At 39.0% G+C, this 22856-nt stretch overlaps 1 protein-coding gene across 8 annotated transcripts in view; it reads right to left on the reverse strand.

The window, feature by feature from the left end:
* The window catches only part of COMMD8 (COMM domain containing 8), a 37175-nt gene that overhangs the window by 7765 nt on the left and 6554 nt on the right, over positions 1-22856 (reverse strand). For 5 of the 8 annotated variants that reach the window (XM_073805217.1, XM_073805212.1, XM_073805218.1 and 2 more), the window contains one exon: positions 21393-21548. In XM_073805217.1, coding sequence (XP_073661318.1) covers positions 21393-21548 — 156 coding nt within the window. Of the gene's footprint in view, positions 1-3944; positions 6094-19446; positions 20372-21392; positions 21549-22856 lie in introns of those variants that run through there. The other 3 variants (XM_004320236.3, XM_073805215.1, XM_073805213.1) reach the window with 2 other exon arrangements.

Here is a 22856-nt window from a genome sequence, read left to right on the forward strand (position 1 = left end):
TAGATAAACAGTAGATTAGACGGATTGATAGATGATGGATTCGATACATAGCTGGTAGATAGATAGATGATAGATAGGCAGGTAGATAGATGTCCAGGAGGCGCACAGAGCCAGATGTCTAGCAAGACGGTGTGTATTGAGTGCCACGCAGTATCAACAGTTACAGGTTAACCAAAACGAGCGAACGTCCGGGCAGCTGTGCCTGAGCCCGTCTTTTCTCCGTCAGGTGGACACCCACGGCAACATTCTCCTCAGCACCCTGGAGATCAGGAACGAGACTAGCGGCTCGGAAGTGCTCACGGGCGGGAGCGACCCCAAGGCCACCATGTACTCGTACGACAGCGCCAGCATCCAGTACCGCAAGCCGCTGAGCAGCCGCGAGGCGTATGGGCGCGCGCTGGACCGGCACGGCGCCCACAGCAAGGGGCGCCTCCGGAGGCGCGCCTCGCAGCTCAAAGTCAAAATCCCCGACTTGACTGATGTGAATTCCATAGACAAGTGGTCCCGAATGTTCTTCCCCATCACCTTTTCTCTTTTTAACGTCGTTTACTGGCTTTACTATGTACACTAAGTTCAGTCCCCATGGTTCCTTAAACGACTACTTTCCTCTTCTCTTAGTTTTTAATCCCACAGGTCCCCAGCAGCGGTACTGCTGTGCTTTTTGAGGTAAGAGATTCAGTCATCCAATTGGTTTTAGGTCTTGCATATCAATTTTATTACTGCACCATGTTTACTTCAAAAAAAAACTCTATTTTTTTTTCCAGTCTACTGTGGTCCAGGTTACTGGCTCTTTCAGAGCTCTGTTAATTGCCATGTTTACAAACAAATACACACAACGAGAGAAATTAGATAGGCAGATCTTTAGCAGTTCTAGCCGCCCTGGATTTGACTGATTATTTTTTAAGTAAAACTGAAAAGAGGACCCAGCTCTCTGTGTGCATGGCTTCCTGGTCAACTGTAACAATCTCATGCTGCCAAAAAACAACACAATTTCCAGGATCTCAGAAGACAAAACAAAGCCATTGATAAGTTACAGATTTCCAGGAAGAAGGGAGAACAAAAAGGAACCTAGAAGAGGAAGGAAGACTCCCCTCCACCCTCAAGCTGCCCCAGGTCCACTGTAGGAGGGGGTCCCAGCTCCACGGAGGAAGAGGGGGAGACTGGCAAGCGCTGCCCCAGGTTGTGCAAACCCAATCTGCCATCTTCACCTCACCTTTAAGCTGGATATTCTGAAAAATGCTTCTTTCTCAGACTTCCAGGCAGATTTAAATTAACATTAGAATCCAACCTGGTAGCCACTGGGAACATTTTTCTTTTCTTGTTAAGTATAAGGAGTTTGGGGGGCAGTGACCATCTTTAAGCTCTTTCAAATGAGCAGCCCTGAACTTAATTCCTCAGCCTGGAATCACTTGACGCTGTGTCATGAAGCCATGGCATCACATTGCCCTCGTTCCTCCTTTAGAGAGATTGAGAGAAAGGCGCTGGTGGGGGGGGGGGGGGGGGAGGTGCGCTTTGAAGAAGAGGGTGGTAAGAAATTTTTGCTTGAGAAAAATATTGCCCTTTCCATGAGGAAGGCAAGATTTATGTGCTGTGAAAAGGGTGCCTGGGCAGTTACCTGAACTGCCAAATCTTTAATCAAATAGTATATATTTCTTAGCCTTCCAGAGAGCAGTATCTAATGGTGACAAGGTAGCTGCACAGTGCTAGTTCCTCAGCTAGCATGTTATGCCTCTGCTCTCTGAGCTCTGCATTCCAACACAGGAAATGAATGCTTCAGGAAATGCACATATACCCATTTTGGTATCATGCTCCTTCAACGCCAGATTTCTACTTTAAAGAAAACCTTCAAAACAGCAAAACCACAGAATAACAACAACATCACTGAGCCTTCAAACACTTACAACAGCTCTGAAAGTACAGCCCTTGTCTACAGTCGTTACTGCTTCTGCCTTATCTCTGCTCATGGATTACTTTGCTCATCATACAAGGAGCATCCCTCAAGAGCCCAGCACACAATTCTAACCATATCCAACCAACTAGAGTTGAGATTCATCTCATTTTATGTCATTAAAGCCTCGTTATTTTTGTGTATGTGTTCAGCCTGAGCATATAAGAATTCTATGTGTTCATTTTCAAGACTGAGTGAAACCCAAAGTTGGCCAAACAGTCATGAAGGCGAGTTGGGACCTCATCTATGGATGTGATATGAGTTGAGGTAATAATAGGGATGATTGCGTCTGTTTGACGATCTGGCTTTCTCCCTAAGGTTGTGATGAGGGCCCATGTTTACAACAGCATCAGCTGCTAGAGATGATAAACTTAATTGAAAAGAGGAAGCTGAATTTCTACAGATAAACCCAAGGAGAGTTATGAGGTGTTCTTTTAGAAAGCAAGAGGAAAAGAGAACCCCCAAATAAATACATGGTTATGCTATAGCTAATGTATGTTAGTAAGAATATAAAAACCCTGCTTTAACTGGAAAAATTATCTCAGTGGTTTTATGAGAAATGAATCGGGCATGGGAACCAAATTTCATTTAAGTTTTCAGTTGTATAATCACAGTTCCCTGGTCAAGAAAATCTCCAGCCTCTGGGGATGAAGCAATCCATTTCGAAACTCTGTTTAGTTAATTCTTTGGCAGGGTGAGATGCTTTTCCATCGTGAAATGCCCAAATAGACTAGAATGTGGCCACACCAGTGATAGTAAGGTCAATATTCCCAGTGACTACCCAGGAACCACTGTGTAGCCGTTTATTTTGAACACAGGAAGTGAGGCTTTTGGCTGATACCTAACAAGAATTAATAAGTCAAAACTCTTTTAAAAGTTTTTAAGGATGAAATGCTAAATCAGAAACAAAGTCTCTGTTGATCTGTGTTCCATAACAAAACAAGTTCTCTTTACCTGTTTAGATCATTCTTCTTGGAGAAGATTGAGCATAGTTTTTTTATTATTATCTTGCCTTAAAAGTCTAAAGGATTTGATGCGTGTAGTTTTAGATGTAAAGCATCTCTGAGAGAAAAAGAACGTTTTGAATTCTTATCTTTTATCCTTTGTAAAATGTAAAACTTAGTAAGCCTGAATCTACCATAGGCACGAAATGGTGTCACTGTCGGCCCTCCTGGATGTAGACAGTCACAGCTAGCACTACACAAATTGTGTTACATAGCTCTGGTTTTAGAGGCAATTGGCAGCCAGAAAAATGGAAAAGCTGCCATGTTTCTAATTAATAACCTCTGGCCTCACTTCCTTCTTCCGGACACCTCCTAGCCAAATCCTCCCCAATCTCGTTCCAGGCTGAACAGTACACAGAAAAAAATCCTTCCTTCTCTGCCTCTCTACCTTGTCTTGCCCAAATTGATGACATAAAACATAAAAATTGCTAGACATTCTTAAGTGCCCTCAACCTGGTCCCCCCATTCCTGAAAGATTCAGATCGCTACATTTTAGAGGGGTTACTGTTTAACCATTTGGGGGTTGTTTTCTTTTAGCCATAATCTCCTGTATTAACAAAGTGGCAGCAGAGGCTGAAAACTGCACGGACGCACTCTCTTATGCCACAGTCATGTCCAGGGGACCCCATGTTCATAGTTCATAAACTGTGAAATAGACTGAGTCTTAGACTTAACCTGTATAGACCCAGCAGAAATCCCATCATTTATTTGCCAATGATGACTTCACACTCATTCCAACCAGTCATGTTTCTTGACTTAAGATATCAGGGGTGACATGTGCATTACACTCACCAGCTTTGTGAGGCCAAGACCCAGGTAAAGACATATTTTTGGCTTGAATTATCCAGGATTGTTGCCCCCATCCTCTCCATTGCCAAATAGAAACAGCAGACTCGTTGGTAGTTCTGCTGACTAAAGTGTTTTCACATATACCGTCTTTACTGTCCGTTACAATCAGTGAAGGATCTTGAAAATGCAAAGAGAAAATGTGGTGCAGAGAATAAAGTTTGCTTTATGGATCCAAGGATAGGCTTTCCTTAAAAAGCATTAGGTACAATACACAGAGATGTTGACCAAATTCCATCTTTCTGAAATCAATGACTGCTTTATAAATATTCACTTCAGAAAGAGCTCAGTCGAAATTTGCCAAGTGAAACAAACAAACAAACAAAAGATCTATTTATAATGTTAGAAGGAAAAGCGCTCCAAGATTTCTTATATGGACAATTTTTAATAGTATTTTACAAAGGGTGATGTGCCACAGTTGTTTTTTTTTTTTTCCCTAAACAAATATAATCAAATATTTATCCCAGGAGGGAGGGTAAAGGAATGTGCAAGCATTTGTTCATGTTGGTTCATCAGCAGTTACTGGGATGAGGAGGACAGAAAAACGAACAAAAATATCTGTTGCTTGAAAGCAAACAGTCAACACAGAAGTCAAGTTGTTAATGGAATGTAGAATATTATGTAAACTTCCTTGTAAATTCTGTACATAGTTCATGGAACTGTTCCCTGTGGTGTGGTGGTCCTCAGCTTTTGGGTGGATGTTTGAAAAATACGAGCACTGTAAATAATGTAAGCTTACAAGGCACTCGCTTTTATTCATGAAGTGAAATGACTAGTGATTTGGGTCCAAACCAGAATCTTTTTAGCTCTTGCTCTTTCTCTGACATTGTGTGTGTACAGTTGTGTAATTCTGCCAGGTGTCTGTGATCACTGCCTCATGCCTCAACCCCACTGAAAGGGACTGGAGCTACCAAGAAGTCTGCACACCCCTGGGGCTCAGGAACAGCACACCAGCAGAGACAGGAATCTTAACGAGCTGCTCCTGGAACCGTGCCATGAAAAGTTTGACGCGTTTTTATCAGTCACTTGTGGCTACTCATATATTCAGATACCAAATTATCCATGCTGTTGAGGGGGTCAAGAATAGAAGACGTGATCAAAATCCACAGGGAATCCAAAGCTTCATTTGCACCAATAGCTTTAGCTTGTACCTTCTTTCCTTCCACAAGTGTTCCCAGAACTTCTAATACTTTCTAATAGAAATGGATGGATGGTTGATCAGGGTAAACAGTCGAATGTGCAAATGATGGGAAGGAGAAAAGGAGGAGATAGCCAACGACATTGATAACACCAACTGGCTGATTCATGCCTGAAAGATCCAGAGGTGACCATGGCACTGTTTTTGAAGGGTAAAAAGAAGTACTGGTATAAATGGACTGGGTATTGACAAGTATTTTTCAACTGGGGGCCTGAGATATGTTTGGTATGTGCTAGTTAAACTTAAAAGAGAATCTGGCAATTAAATGTTCTCAAATATATTTCTCCCAAGTCCTGGTATTCTTGAAAAAGTCTTCGGAATGGTGGGATATTATGCCATAAGATGTGTTTCCATGCAGACTGGCAGTCCCAGAGAGGGTGATGGTATCCACAGAAATTCAGAAATTCTAAGCAAGTAGGGAAATAGATTGGTTTCTTAGCAACATTTGAGAGTGATCGATGTCTTTCTTGCAGGTAAGAACTTAGCAAGGCAAGGCTTTCATTGCCAGCATTTTAAGTGCCAGGAAGAGTGCAGGGAGCCATCACTGTAAGACATTTTGGCTCCAAAATGTGCCAAGTAGGGTCCACAATCAATTGAATAAGAAAAAAAGCCCTGTTGGAACTAATCAAGTCAATGTCTAGGTCCAGAATACATTGTGCTTTTGCTTAAATCCTGCTTTTTCCAGATAACTGAAATCAACTAAGCTGACAGAAAACTCCACTGTTAGAGGCTGCAACTTCACAAACATTTAAAAGGAAATCCTTTTCAATAGAAGAACTTCAAACCAGAAAATACTAAGTTCCTGGAAGGATAAGCATAGTTTTGAGTTTGTTTTTATTTCTCCAAACCAAGAATTTCCTTATTCGAACTGAAGAGATCTAACAGTTGTTTGTTTTGTTTTGGTTTTCCTATTTCAAGAAGTCCTTGGTACATCAAGGGACTGGCAACCATTCCTGATTGGCCCCTAGACACTTTGTCCACCCTGGAACAATCAGCACTCATCACCAAGGCTTCAGTAGGAATTCGGTGTGGGAAAAGGAGGTATCTTTCTGAACCAGCTGGCAAAGAAAACCATTCTCATACCTGCATTTTCTCTCCTGAAGACAATAGAAAAATAAATCAATAAAAATTGTTTCATAAAAGAGAGGCCAAATAACATTATGCATTTGCCTAAAGTACACAGGGTCACAGATTCACTAACTTAAAACAGCCCCAGTTAGAAGCCAAAGGATAAATAAGAGCAATCAGTATTGCTGTCTGGCTCCTACTTCTCCCTGGGTTTCCTTTTGAAGAAAAACAGGGAAGGGGGAACATTTTCCAATATAATTTTTTATAGGTGAAAACTATTCAAATACGATATGTTTATGCATTTTGCAAGTTTGGCAACGTGAAACAGATTACCTCTTTTGTGTTCATTCCTTCCTGGCACCATACATCATCCTGACTCATGCCTTAACCCAATGAAATCAATCCCTTTCTTTTTCCTTTCTCATTTCTAAACCTCATAAGCTGTCTTGCCCATGGATAGCAGAAAGCTTAAGCTTCTTTGGACTTATACTGCATATCTTCAATTGAATCTACAAAAACAGTGAATTTTAATAATTTCCCCAAATTCCTACTCCTATTGCCTTTAACAGAATGTTAGAGGTAGCTACTGTATAATCACAGTAGCCTCTTCTGAACTGCCTTGGGTTATTTTTCTTTTCTGCTTTTCTGTCCCTTATATACAGAATACACATTTACCTAAACCTTCTCCCTCCCAGTCTAATTCAAAATGAAATGGAAATAAAAATCATAAGCTCAAACCTAAGAAAACTACATTATCTACACTAAAGTTTGAGGATAAGACCATCTCCTTACATTATAGTTGTAATGTGGTGAATTCACACTGTATCAATTCTTTTTCATCAAACTCGTTTGTGTACTTCTTCAGTCTTAATTGTATGCCATTTAAAAATCTATTATTATTCCTCCCAGAATGGCTAATCATTTACACAGCACACCATTAGTTACAGACTGTCCTCTAGGAACCTGACCTAATTCATCCTTTCTGTATCTGATTCCTATTACAGATTTCCACTTCTATGCATTAGCCTACCCACTCCTCTTCAACCTTCTAGCAGACATTAAATATAGTTAGTAACTGGACAGGTCATAAGGCAAACTGTCTAAACTGCCCCTATAAAATATGTGGAACATCTTTTTCCTCCAGACAACATTTCTATATTTAGAGAACAGAAAGTTCTCTAAACATATACCAAGCAATGTGCAGCTTAACCTTAAAAAGTTAACTATAAATGAGCTGTGTGGTGGGGAGAAGGAAATTATAGTGAACAGCAGACACCTTGGAATTAGGATTTTGTGACCTGGGCTTTATGCTGTCACTATCACAGCCTAGTTGTGTGACTACGGACATTCCACCAGATGACCTCCAAGTTCCCTTCCAGTACTAAATTTCAAAGGGAATTTTAAAGAGATTCATTTGTGTAGGAGATTACCAGAAAGATACAGGAGTCTCATGGCCTCTGTTAACACAGCCCCACAAATTTAGTTATATTCCTTGTTGCATGTCTTTGGGAGTAAGCCATCTGGTGTAAAGTGAACTGAATTGAAAACTTGTTCACAGTCCTCTAAAAATATATAGAGAACATAGAGTTAAATTTTCAGGCAAGTGGCAAAAAAAAAAAAAATTTATGATTTTAGTAATCGTCCACACTACAATATTTCCCTCTAAAAGCACTGGAGAGTCTCATATAACATAATCATCGTGGTCTCTATTTTCAGATATCTGAAAGATGTCGATCCCTTAGACCATTCTCTCTAACTCAGTCAGGAATGGCCATGGAATGCCCCTCCTGAGTGGAAAAGCCAACTTCTAAGCAGCATCTGAGCAGAAACGCTATTGCAGTGCCTTTCCATATTCCTTCCCATCCTAGACGCCATCACTGTCCTGTGTCCTGTAAGAGGAATAGCAGGTATGATTGAGCTCTCAGGTAAGAGGCAGCCACCCATCTATTGGAAAAGATTCCAGGTCTGTTATCCACTCTCTGTGCCCCCACTTCTCCCACCTCCTCCTATCCCCCACTTAAATCATTAAATCTGTCAAATGTTTTAGGCACAGCTATGGCAAAACTGAAAGTTTACTTATTAAATTGCAATCAGCATTTCTAGCTATTCACATTTTTAAAGATGCAGCCTAGTGTCTGAACAAGATCCCTAATGAGATTCCTGCACACAGATGTTCATAACTTTTTTTTCCTTTTTTAAAAGATACCTTCCATCTCTAAACTTTCATGATTCTCCTGAGAACCCCTGACCATTCAAAACTGTTAGGAGAGTGCCTGGAAATTCCTCCCTTCCACCATAGGCCATTCTATGGATGAGATGGTCTCTTTTTTGTAGAGTTATCCTAATATTCTGCCCCTCGACCTCACACACCCCACAAAACCTTCCTATGTACAGATGTATTCATTACTCCTCTTAAAAGTAGTGAGCTAATAGTTTTCTATTACTGGTTTCCCACACTTTTTTCCTAGTGATGGTTTCATATTTAATTTCATTTTTTTCAAAACAGAGGAAGCATTCCTAAGTCTTCAAATTTTCACCAAGTTGAGATTAGTACTTACTAATATGTATATCAATTAGGATTCATTTAAGTGCAAGTAACAAAAGATACAACTAAAAGTAACATCAAAATGTTATCTCATATAACAGTTAGAAGTAGCGCAGTTACTGGGTTAATTATTTCAATAGCACAATGATGTCATTCAGGACTCAGGCCCCTTCCCTAACCAGTTCTTAACTCTGTATGTTATCAGCAGCCATTATGGTTGCAAAGTGGCTACACTTACGCACTCATATCAAGTGGAAGAAATAAGGGAAAGCCCTGCCTTGGATTTCTTCTTAAGAGCAAGGACATCTTTCCCAAAAAACTCCCTCAACAGTCTTCTCTGTTGTCCCATTGGCCAGGGTTGGATAACACATCCATTCCTGAACCAGCCTCTGATAAGAGGAATGGAATTATCATGATTGGCTTACAACACTAACCCCAAGCTGCCCAGTGTCTGGGAAAAAAGGAGGTGGCGTGGGGAATATGTTAACAGAAAGAGGGAAGGGGGCTTCCCTGGTGGCGCGGTGGTTGGCGGTCCGCCTGCCGATGCAGGGGACACAGATTCGTGCCCCGGTCCGGGAGGATCCCACATGCCGCAGAGCGGCTGGGCCCGTGAGCCATGGCCGCTGAGCCTGCGCGTAACGGGAGAGGCCACAACAGTGAGGGGCCCGCGTACAACCAAAAAAAAAAAAAAAAGAGGGAAGAATGCCTTTTGGGTAGATATCCAACGATGACTGTCACACATTGGTCTACGGCATCAAAAACCACTTTCCCACACATTATTTCCTGGTTTGACCTTCACTACAATGCTGTGAAGTTAAGGTGACAAAACCAATATGTAGAAATAGAGGCTCAAATAGGTTAAATGATTTACCCAAGATCTGATAACTAGTTAGTGATGGAGTTAGTATTCAATCTCAGTTTTTCTTGGCTCCAAAGGCAAAGCTTTTTCCACTCTACTACACTGCCTGGATTTAATCTTTTTAACCTGATGATCCAGGTTTGTGGGTAGTTCAAAGATGAGTGGAGAGTAGGAAAAAAGAGAGTGATTTCCTCTCCCAGTATGTCGATACTGTGCCGAGTAAACACTTGCTCTTTTTTGTAATCCTTCTCCATCCTTCCTCCATCCTCCACACACAAGTTTTTCATTACTCTCTTGAGGGAAAGTGTAGAAGGAGTAGCTTGTACAACATCTAAATAGCCTGAAGCGTGCCCCAGTTTGCCTGAGATAGTGCCAGTGTGTAATTATCAATAGATAATTTCACTCAAAATTGTCCATTTAGATAACGAGTTATATAGTCACGCTAATTATGAGGTCTCATGATTCCCATACCTGGAGGATATGGGAAATATTAGCAAGTTAATATTAACACCTTGGAGAAAATATCTTGGCTCCCTATGAATCTTTTATTCATGACTGACTTCAGTCTTCTCCATCACTCATGCTCACTTCATCTCTCATTGTACCCCTCACTCAGCTTCAAGCATGCTAATCCTTACGCTTTCCCTACCCTTCCACTGCAGCGGCCACCTATCATCCCAAAATGTTCTCGTTGCTGTGCTTGAATTTTTACATTTTATCTCCAGCTCAGCCTCCTCCTAACGCCTCCCTAATGAATCCAGCCAACATCAACCAAAAAGCCATCATGAGCAAACTTCCCTCATTCTGTTCACTCTCCCTCTCCCCTTCACCCTCAATTCTTGTGGCCATTTTGTCCAAAGATAGTTACTTCATTTGTGTATTTTCCAGTAGTTTTGCAAATAGATGCTCTGCCTCCCTAAATAAAGCGTAAGGTCTTTAAGGGTAAATGTCCCATTTTCTAATTCTTTTGCATTGCCCAAAGCATCTATTATTCTGTCCATTGTAGAGAATCTGTACATGCTGACTGAATAACCTACGTTGCTAAATGTAGCAACAGAGAATGTCCATAATGGACATTACTTTCAGAATTATAGATAATACCTTGTGAGGCAGGTGTCCCTGCTACCCTCCCCCAGGTTATTTTAGTCCCATTGAGCCTATGTCTGCAACCTCTAAGTGGATTTTTTTAAATGCAGCTAGAGTTACAACTGAACCCAGGTTAGGGTCTGTGCCGAGTGGTCACTGAGATTTTTTCCATTGTTTATGACTATACAAACTGAATCCTAACACCACCATTCTTGAGTCTGCCAGTCTAGCAGACTTGGACTTTCCATGCTAATTACTACTGCTTTTCCTCTACGGAAGAAGGAACGGTTTTATTTAAAGTTTCATTTTTCCCTCGTTTACCCAAGTTTGCCTTGTTAAAAGCCTTTGGATCTAGATTCTACTGGGCGTTTACTCTTGAAGCTGGGACTACACTGCGTAATTGGAACACTCCAATGTGAATCCTAAGAGAGTCCTCCCAGAGAGTATGGCACACCAAATTTCATTTCTGCCAAGAAGTAAATAGAAGGTTTAGAACTATCTTAGGGGGATGGGCAGTTTTTGACATGCACCAACTGTCCCTCAAGACTGCATAAAACAGATGTACAGAGAAATACCTTTTCTGCCCCTCTCCTTTCAGCTGCTAACTTCCCTGTTCTCCTGTTATATATATTTACTTATTTGCATAAAAGATATCATTTGCAAGCCTTACCTCAGAGTGGCAACCAGCCACCCCAGTTTTACTAGATAACATATTTTTCTACTTGATATTTCCCCAAATACATTGAATTGCAGTGTATCTGCTTTTTCTTTTTTTTAAGCGAATCAATTTCATGTTAATCTGTTGCCTACATCTTTTTGAAATACTCACTGGATAAAGCTTGAACTATTTTCTATTTTGCAACAATGCCACTGAGACATCTTGGGGTAAGCCCCTTGATTATTCTAACTCACTGCAGTGTTGTGGAAAACAGAATCATATACACAAGTGAAATTTCACATTCAGAACATCCACTACTCTTCTAAGTATGGAATACTCCTGATTAGATATGCATATATTCATTGACTGTGTTGCTCAACTCCTTATTTTAGAGAGGGCCAATAACCCTCTTGTTAAAAACTACCATGTGGCATTATTACAAAGTCAAGGTTGCATGAGGGTTTTGGAAATTCCAAATGATATAAATGTTTACAAGGGCCAAACTTTTTTTTTTGACATCTTTAAGTTTTTTATTTTTGAACGCTAGGCAGCATTTTGTGCCATTGTGATGGGAACCTAATGGCTAATGTGAAATAATGCTGTCATGTCATTTAAAAGGTTAATGAAAATGTAAAGAGGAAACTTTAATACTGCATAAATACAAATAAAACTCTCTTTGAGAGAAACTCATCTGGGTTAGGGTGGCTTGCTTGAAAAATTCTCTTGGCTGTCCATCATCTCTGAATAATTATTTCACTCCTCTGTCTTTACCCAAGGAGACTCAACTTGAGGCAAAGATCTTTACACAGTGATTCAGGAGGTTTGGGAAAGCAGGACTCATTAGGCTAAAGATTGGGAAAATTACTATCCTGCCAGCAATGGAACATCTCTTTGGCTACCACCTCACCTAAACCTTGATTGAATCCAAAAATTAGCTGAACTTTCCAAACCAGTCTCCTGCTATTTTAATTCACAGCACCCTGTACTACATAACTGGATCTTTCAAAAGCAGGTGCTACATGTATACAGAAAGAAATGCATACCTTCCGTTGCCTCTCAAAATCCGTTATGCTAAATTCACCAAATATGTTAGAAGATGTTAAGTGTTTTGTTCCTTGTATTTTTTAATCTCCACTAATCATTTTGCTGAATTGTCTATTACCCTCCTACTAAATGTGAATTAGCTAATTCCTGAATGGCATTACACAGCTCTTGTAAATAAAATAACCCCTTTTCCCCTCTTTATTTTTCAGCAGGCAGAACTCCTTTAATTACAGAGGTACATAAATTACAATATATTAATGTTCTTTTGCTCTTTTGACATAAGCATCTGCTTTCTTACATAAGCAGATAATACTTTTGTATACCTACCAGACGACTAAAAAGCTCAAGGGCAAGAATGAGTATTTCCAGAAACCTACAGAAATTTTAAGGAAATGAGACAGGTTTCACCGATGCCAAGAAAGAAAAGGTAGACTCCTTACTTTTGTAATCCAACTTTCTATTTTGTATCAGTATATACTGTATTTTCTGATTGAAACTGCTGTTCTCTCTAATGAAACTTGTGCTTTTCTGTAGTTGCTTTTTACATTTGAAATCAAAATTTCATACAGTATGCTTGACTTGTACCCTTTCTGTTAGGAATTTGATTAAATATCCTAACCGTTTCATTAATTCCTTTTTACATGCTTAAGTATTTGACGTTAGGCCTTTGCTATCTCAAAAATGATATGTGGACAAAATCCATGAAGCCTGGAGACTGTGATTTATACACATGAAAGAAGAAATAGATTTCCCGTTTAGCAGTGAATCAGTGACCAAGAAGCTGTTCAGTGTCTTCTGATTACTGACCCTTTTACCCTTCATGGCCTTTTTTCTACTCATCATTCATTGAGTAATCATGTATTCTTGTAAAATGCAAAATCAACTTACATGCAATCAGGTATGGACACAAGAAATGCTTGTGCTCTCGATTTCAGGACTCACAGTCTCATACCTTAGCACTCACGGGACTGTAGTTTACTCATTATTTTGTTAATAGTGTGGCTTTGCTATAAAATAAGTTGCTGTTTTCTTTGCTTTAGTACTACAAGATTTTAAATGTTGCAGCAAATGAAAGAAAGAAAACACGTTTGAAGGCTGGTGTCAAAAACCATCAGCTGTACTTACAAAAGCCGTTGTGCAGCTTCTGAAATGAAGTTTATTGCTGTAAATATGTACAATTTATGTTAGCCTGTTTATTCCTAAAACACAAATAAAACTTTTTTTATTAAAAATGCCTACATATAAAAAGCTTACTTTGTACTATGTTTAAAAACATGCAAGATTTCAGGCATATCTTTTTATAATCCTTAAAAATGTTTAGAATTCTGAATCTTTCATTTGGGAGCTTTTATTATAAAATTTAATACAAAACAAAATCCCTTTACTTGGAAGAAATTCTTTGCAGTATTATCCAACAATTGGGAGAAAAATGCCAGCACTCTTCCAGGAGCTTGTTTCTGTACCACTTTGATTTTTTTTTTTTTAATATTCTTTAAGATAACATGCCTTACAAACATTTGAACATATGGAGTGTTTACATATTAGGGAATAAAAAAAGAAGAAATGAAGTTTCCTTGTATTCAAAAATGATGCCTAAAACGGACTTTAATAGCATCCATTTGTGAGGTGCATTATGTCATATTTCTTTTAAAAATCTCCACTGTAAATATGAATAGTAGAGTTGGCCTATTTGTCAGTCTTTCCTAATTTGAAGACTTCCAAACTCTGAACTCATTCTCTCCCTTCACAAATAATATGTTGACAATAAAATAATGAACAGACAAAAGGTGTGAAGTTCATTTATCCGTTAATTGGTGATTAGTAGAATAGCTTTTCAATAAGAGTCTAAATTCCAGCCTAGAGATGGCTTTAACATTCATCCAGCAGTATAACTGGGAATCTGCACTTTATCATCAGAGCCTTGGCCTGCAGAGCTACCAGGGGTTTAGACACCCTACACTTGGCTACTCTTTCCAGAAGACTATGTTATACAACGGGAGAAAGAAATGGCCATCCAGTTTTATTTAAATTAGAAAGTAACAAATATATACATAGCATTTTTAGGATTTGCTATAGGGATTATAAATAAGAAGAAGCTAGCATAAGGTAGGGGTTTGTGTATCTCTGTCGTCACTAGTACCAGCCAAGAATATGGAGAAATTGGAACCCTTGTGCACTTTTGGTGGGAATGTAAAATGACGTCATGGCTATGGAAAAAAGTGTGGAGATGTCTCAAAAAGTTAAAAATAGAACTACCATGTGATTCAGCAATCCCACTTCAAGGTATTTAGCATAAATAATTGGAAACAGGCTCTCGAAGAGATATTTGCACTCCTGTGCTCACTGCAACATTAGTCACAATAACCAAGAGGTGAAAAAAACAACTTAAATGTCCGTTGACAGATAAATGGATTTTAAAAAAATGTGGTATATACATGTAATGGAATATTATTCAGCCTTTAAAAAAAAAAGAAGGAAATCCTGAGGACATTATGGTAAGCATATGGAATATGGTAGCTATAGAAGGACAAAGGCTGTGTGATTCCACTTATGAAGTATCAAAAGTAGTCAAATTCTTGAAGCAGAAAGCAAAATGGGGATTGCCAGGGACTGGAGGAGGGAGAAATAGGGAGTTGCTGTTCATGGATAGAGTCTCAATGCTGCACAACAATGTATATACATGTTAACAATACTGTTAACAATACTGTACTGCAGACAAACATTTAAGAGAGTAGATTTCATGTTCTGTTTTTTGCCACAATTTTAAAAAAAGAAAGAAATGCAAAGTGGTATAGCCACTTTGAAAAAGTTTGGCAGTTTCTTATAACATTAAACATAGTTGTGCAAAACTGGGGCTTCCCTGGGGGCGCAGTGGTTGAGAATCCACCTGCCAATGCAGGGGACAAAGGTTCGAGCCCTGGTCCGGGAAGATCCCACATGCCGCGGAGCAGCTAAGCCCATGCGCCACAACTACTGAGCCTGTGCTCTAGCCCGTGAGCCACAACTACTGAGCCCACGTGCCACAACTACTGAAGCCCATGCACCTAGAGCTCGTGCTCTGCACCAAAAGAAGCCTCCACAGTGAGAAGCCCGCGCACCACAACAAAGAGCAGCCCCCGCTCTCCACAACCAGAGAAAGTCCACGCGAAGCAACGAACACCCAACACAGCCAAAAATAAATAAATAAAACAAATTTATTTTTTAAAAAAACACAGTTGTGCAAAACGATCCAACAATCACATTCCTAGGTATTGTTCAGTTAGTTTCAAAACTTATGTCCACATAAGAACTTGCCTGTGCATGGTTACAACAGCTTTATTCATAATTGCCCCCAAAATGAAAAGAACCTATTTCCTTCAACAAGTGAATATAAACGGTGGTACACCTACACAATGAAATACTTCTCAGAGAGAAAACAGAAATGAGTTATTAATGCAAAAAGACCTGGAAGAAAAGCATACTGATAAGTGAAAGAAGCCAGTCTGAAAAGACTACACACTACATGATCCCAACTACACGACATTCCGGAAAAGGGAAAGCTATAATGACATTAAGAAAAATCGCTAGTTGTCTGGGGTTCTGAGGAAGATGGAGAGGGATGATTAAGTAAAGCATAGGGGATTTTTAGGGTGTTGAACTATTCTGTGGAGTCAGTACATGTGTTAGTTCACAACCTCGGCAGTTTCCCAAGTGTAATCAGAAACCAGCCCCCACCCATGCAGGGCAAGGATCTCTTGCCCTTTGAGAGGTGAACCACTCCAGATTAGTAGGTAGTGGTTTTAACAAGAAAGGCAACATCCAAGACGTGCCTTGGGCGGCCACCAAGACAAGTAGGTCTCTGCCTCAACCCACCCAAGTCTTAAAAGTTTACATAGAAGCCTTAACTGGATTCAGTCACATATATAGTCCAGAGTCTCAATACCACATTATCACCTCTGGGCAGGATCCTTGGGGCAGCTTGTGGGAGTGGAGAAAACAAGTGGAATGCACATTCCAAGGACAGGGGAGGGGGCAAGGAGCCTCCTATTGCCAGGGTCCAGCTCACGGGTCAACAGCTGGTCACATCCTCTCGATGACCTCCCCCAACAACATGACATTAGGCATTTGTCAAAACTCAGAACTGTTCAACAAAAAGAATACACCTTAATGTATGCAAATTTAAATCTAAGAAGCTGGGGGATCCCAGCAAGGAAGACAGATTACAGCAAAAAATCTCACTATTACAAACGTATAAAACAACCTCATGAAGGGAGTGGGGAGGAGAGGTACTGACCCAAGTAACTTGGAAATGAGTGGAGTCTGTGAGACTAAAGGCAAAAGAAATAAATCCTTCCTGGGAAGAAAAAGAAAATTTCCCCCTCCCACACAGGGGTACAGATTAACAACCTTGACTGCTATATATATTCTGGAATGAATGGTGAATGGGGGCATTCAGGTTTCTCACTGCTGGAATGTGAATTCACAGATAAGGGAGGGTAGCAGGCTAGAATGATCCCTGTGTAATGAAGCAGAGTTGGAGACATCAGGAGGAACTCATGTGCAGCTTAATATACAAATGATTATATAAAGAAGTATTTATAGATATGTGTATATACACAGGTTAGTTTACATGCATGGATTTCTTTGTTCGGTCAGCTGAGAGGGCCCAAAAAAACAACAATGAGCACACCCAGCTTGGTTTCTAATACCATTCTTCAATAAACTGAACCAGGGCTTCTTGGAGAAATGGTTGATTCTAGGACTGGGAAGAAAATTGACAAGATGAGCGTGGAGCATCTAGTATTGCCAGGAAGTTAAGGAGAGAATATAAAATAAATAAATAAAATCCACCTCAAGGGTATGTCAAAGGACAAAGGAGCCAAGTGAAGAGCTCCAAATGGCCAAAGCTGAAACAATTTAAGTAATAAAATAAGTAATACTGGATTATAACCCAAAGTATAAAATAAATACCCATGAGTCCATACTATATAAATGATTAAATTAATTAATAAAGAGACAAATCTATGTGGAAGAATTCCAAAGCATTTATGTAACTATTCGGACCTCAAGGAGGGGGAGCCTAATTCCTTAAGTCTGGGTTGTACATAGTGGCTTCCTTCCAAAGAGGACAGTATGGAAGAAGGAGAAATAAAGAATAACTTTACAGTGAAGAAACTTGACAAACACTACCTCCGCTGGGTGATCAAGGTCAATGTCAATTCATAAATACTGTTAAGAGTCTGTACCCTTGAGATGATGTGATGTAAATGGCACTTTACCTCTGTGATCTTCCTGCCCCAAACCCACAAGCCCAGTGTACACAGGAGAAAATTATTGAATTCCAATAGAGGGGCATCCTACAAAATATCTCACCCATATTCCTCAAACTATCAAGGTCATCAAAAACAGGTATGGGAAATTATCACAGCAAGAGAAGCCTAAGGAGACATGATAAATATGAAATGGAATCCTGGAAGAGAAAAAGGACATTAGGTAAAAACTTAGGAAATCTAAATAAACTATGGAATTTAGTTAATAATAATGTATTGATATTAGTTCATCGATTATAACAAATGGACCATACTAATATGTTATAACAGTGGAAACTGGATGTGGGGTATATGAGATCTCTTTGTACTATCTGCTTCATTTTTCTGTACATCCAAAACTGTTCTAAAAAAATAAGCTATTTACAAAAAAAAGAAAAAGAAAAAAAAAGATAAGCCACAAATTAGGAGAGAATATTTAAATACCTTCAAGGCATATATGTGATAAAGACTTGTATCCAGGCTATATAAAGAATTCCCAAAACTCGGAAGAAAACGATCCAATTTAAAAATGGGAAACTGATCTGGACACTTCACCAAAGAAGATATACAGACAGCAAATAAGCACATGAAAAGATACTCAACATCATTAGGGAAATGAATATTATTAAAACAACAATGAGACACCACAACACACCTAAGAACAGCTGAAATTAGAAAGACTGACCATACCAAGTGTTAGCGAGGTGGTGGAGGTGGAACTCTCATAGACTGTGGTATGGAATGTAAAATGTAAAAATCACTTTGGAATACAGTTTGGCAGTGAAAAGATAAACGTACACCTACCACATGATCCAGCCATTTCACTCCTAAGTATTTACTTCCAAAAGAAAGCATATGTCCATACAAAGACACATACAAGAATGTTCATAGCATTCTGTGTATTGTAACAGCCAAAAACTGTTAACCACCAAAACATCCATTAACAGGTGAACAGATAAACAAATGATGGTGGAATTCTACAACAGAATACTTCTCAACAATAAAAAGGAATGAACCACTGATATATGCAGTATCATGGATGAACTTAAAATAATACTGAAAGAAGCCAGATCACACAAAAAAAGAACATACTGTATGATTCCATTTATATTAAACTCTGGAAAACGGGAACTCATCTATAATGGCAGGACGCAGCTCAGTGGTCGTCTGGGGGTAAAGGGCGCAGGAGTAACGATTACAAAGGAGTAGGACGACACTTTCAGGAGTGACTGGTTGTTCACCACCTTGAGGTGACGCTTTCATGGGTGTGCAGACGTCAAAACTGATCAGACTGCCCACTTTAAATATGTGCAGTCTATATCAGTCAGATTTCAATAAAGCATTTACATATGGTAATGAATAACGTAGTGAGAGAAGGACTAAGCAGAGTAAGGTTTTTCCCTTCTCAAAGGAAGGACTTTGTGGAGGGTTGAAATTCTGAAGGACCCTATATCAGTATTATTGCAAGTGCTCGCCTACAAACTGTTACTGGTCCACAACGACATAAGGAATTTGCACAAGAAGGTAAAACAACTACCTCCCAAAGCACGCTGGTTAGTTCAGCTGATTTTTTTTTTCCCTGGCCAAAATTTCTCAGTGAAGAAAGAAGTATATTGATGAACATTGTGGCACAAGCTCCACATCTAATCACCAAGCTGTAACAAACAGTTCATAGAGTGGCATTAGCCTACAGACACGTTTTGAGTAGCACCGTCCGAACTGCACTCATTTTTGTTAATCTCACTAAGCCTACCCTCATCTGTATGATGAGAATAAGAGGGAATGCTCTGGACACCTCGAATAATAATCTGATGCTCTAATGAATTATAAATCTTGCAAAAATCAGGTACCAATGATGTGTTATTGAGTTATGTAGAAAGTCATCTGAAATAAAGCAATATATAAAAATAAAATATTTTTTATTTGCTCAAAATGCTTGTTTTTAAAGTTAACTGAAATTAAAAATGGTCTGTTTTCCAATGAAGTTGTTAACATCCAAAACTTCATTAAGAGTTTGTAACAAATTAAGAGTTTACAACAAATGTGGTCTATATACAGTCTTAGCTGACATTTTGATAGTAGTGTATACTCTATACAATGACATGTATTCTTTTTATCAGAGCATACTCTCCTGATCAGACACAGAAATACAGAAGTTACAGTGTTATTTTCATTTTTATCTATGTTCTAATATGAGATTTTAGTTTCTATTATTCAAAACTCAAAATTGTTCACACAGATTTAGTGTTTTTTCATGTCTGGAGCACTTCTCTAAGAAATTTTACATTTTATAAACTTTCCTTTGAAATACGAGAAAAACATGGGATCTCCTGAGTTACAGATGTAGCTTATACATTCTTTAAAAGTTATTTTTTTAAAATATCACAAATTAACCATATATAACCATAATAAACATCCTTGCTATTCACATAGTTCTTTAAGCAATATTCAAGTATATTTGTGCTTGTAAGTTTCCATTACTTTAGAGCCTACTTTTAGCTTTCAATAAAACTGTATATCTGTAAAGGTTTCTCAAATATGTAATAAATGAAGCAAAACAGTCATTATGAAAATATAAACTGCTATTATAGCCTTTTCATCTTTCATGTTTTTATGCATTTCTTGTCAACCATATAATTTCCTGTTCTTTAGGGAAGCTGATAAATTGTTGTCTTTGTAATCTCAACACTGCTGCTTTCTCAGCAGGCCATAAGAGTATATCACAGGTTTCCTAACACATGGTATTCACTCTGCCGTATCAGTTGTAGCAGTGGAATCCGATAATATTGGTATTCATCACTTCCAGTTATTTCAACTGCAGGACCACCTTAAAACACAAAGGGAGGGAAGGGTGGGAATCAGGTTATCCCAGAATGATGCTAGTATCTGCTGAATGAGATGCTTTGAAATCTCTGAAGAAGGGGCTGGAGAACTGACAAGTACAATGCACAGAAGGCACAGGTCTGCCAGGATCCATGCTTCAGACTCATCTAACATTTACACCAGGCTCTGCCACACACGTCTCCAGACTTGTAGCCTCATCCAAAGGCAAGCCAGGCTACCAGTTTGTTACTGGGCATGTGGACCAGTCATCAAGGCACCACGATGGCCGAGTGACTGCAGAGTATGGAGGGAAGATGAAGTATACCAGACTTTCAAAAAGATCGAGCCACGATGGGTTAGTGGCAAGAGAGGTTGGTAAGAATAACTGACTTTAATCCTTGAGACACGATCACTAGAGACGACGCTCGGCAACAAAAAAAGGAACATACGCAACGTAGGGAATTATGTCTTCCTCACGGCAGCAGTTTCTACTGTCTAAATATTACTTTTCACATTAGTTAAACACTCGGAATTGTTACTGTTACTTAGCCAGTCCTTTGTAAATGTAAAGCTTTTGGTCCTTCATTAGCTCTATTTTGTCTCAAGCTGATTTCTGTCATAATAACTACAAACCATACTTTGTCTCTGGTACTTAAGGTGATTTTCTGCCATTTGTCCAGTAAATAAGACAATCTTTTCTTCAAGATCATTAATTATTAATCATTAAATGTCTTCAGAAAAATTTTTTTACCATTAATGAGCACTGGAGCAAAACAAATTTAGCTGTTATTCTTTAAAAAAATAACCACTTGATAAATTATGTTCTATTAATGTAAATTAAATTTATAATTAATGTAATATCTAAAACTAGAGAAGAACATATCAAAGTATCTTCTGTGCTTGACATAAAATATCAGGAACAAAAGAAATATTAAACATAAATGATTAGTTTTTCTTATATTGCTCTAATGGTATCAATCAGAAATTAAATATTTTGAACCATACAAAAAAATTAAAACACATACCTTATTAGCTGCTTCCAAGGAATTTATTAGATTCTGCAGCTCTTCTTTACTCATTTCAACAGAATACGGCTTGACTTCACCGTTTTCTTTCACATCTAGGTGAAGGTTTAAAAGTGGCATTTGTAGTGTAGCAATCTTGTCACTAGAAAGTGCAAGCTGTTTAAAATGAGAAAAATACTAATTAGTAAGTAGTATTAAAAAGGAATATATTACATATGCATCAGAGCTTACAAACAACACGTTAGAAAAAAGAGTACTCCTGTTTGCTATGAAGTACAGGGAAATGTGAAAGGAATAAAAGAAATTAAACCCATGCCAAACCAGCATATATCTGAAGAATAGAAAAAGAAAAGAGAGAAAGTAGTTTAGGGGAAAAAGACAACCAGTCAGGATTTTATGGTAGGAGTAGAAATCTAGAGCAGCGTTATGGCTGGGAAGTACTGAATGGGTCCAATGCATCAAGAAACAGAATTTTAAAGAAGTGTAACGACAACAACAGGATGAAAGTCCGTGTACAAAGATAAAACTAAAAACACCGTTAAGTCTCAGAAATTAAGATGCTTAAATAATGAGCAGATAACTCTCTATTAAACTATTGAAAAATGTTATCAAGATACCATCTTTGATCAGAGCCACTCAACAAAAACATAGGACACTTTTACCTCTTCTACTTTCTGTCTAGAGGAAATGGAAGAACCAACTGTTGACGATACTAAAGCTTTTTGAAACAATCATCATAGCTTCACTGGCAGATGGCAAAGAGAAACTCAGTTTTCCTGGAATCTGAGCCAGTAACCCCACAATAACTGAATTTTGGAGTGCTACCACTTGCGAAAGTTTACTTGGGCAATAGTAAAGGACTCCCTCCCTGACAACCAACCTCAAAGGATCTCCCTTGTGGTGCATACACTACAGGACCAAACAAACCTTCACGTAGCTCCTCCATCCTCTCTCCAAAACACAGGACCCATAATATCTGAGAAAGCATCACCTTCAGGTTGTCCGCCTCATCAATAATTTTCCTCAATACTTCCAACAAGCGGTTTCCCAGCCTATGTTTGAATACCAGCTATGAGAAGGAGTGTGCTAACTCAAAAAGAGGTTAAAGTAATTTTCAGGGCTTCCCTGGTGGCGCAGTGTTGAGAGTCCACCTGCCGATGCAGGGGACGCAGGTTCGTGCCACGGTCCAGGAAGATCCCACATGCCGCAGAGCGGCTGGGCCTGTGAGCCATGGCCACTGAGCCTGCGTGTCCGGAGCCTGTGCTCCGCAACGGGAGAGGCCACAACAGTGAGAGGCCCGCGTACCACAAAAAAAAAAATAATAATTTTCAGATACGTATAGTGGTTAAATTATTATTTCTTAGGTTGAATTGAAACCTATCTTATTACAAATCATATACTTTAGCCTTTGTCCTATCCGCCAGAGCCACAGAGTACATATCTATTCCTTCATCTACATGACTT

This window comes from Tursiops truncatus, chromosome 5 (genome assembly GCF_011762595.2).
Source record: "Tursiops truncatus isolate mTurTru1 chromosome 5, mTurTru1.mat.Y, whole genome shotgun sequence".
Classification (NCBI taxonomy): domain Eukaryota; kingdom Metazoa; phylum Chordata; class Mammalia; order Artiodactyla; family Delphinidae; genus Tursiops; species Tursiops truncatus.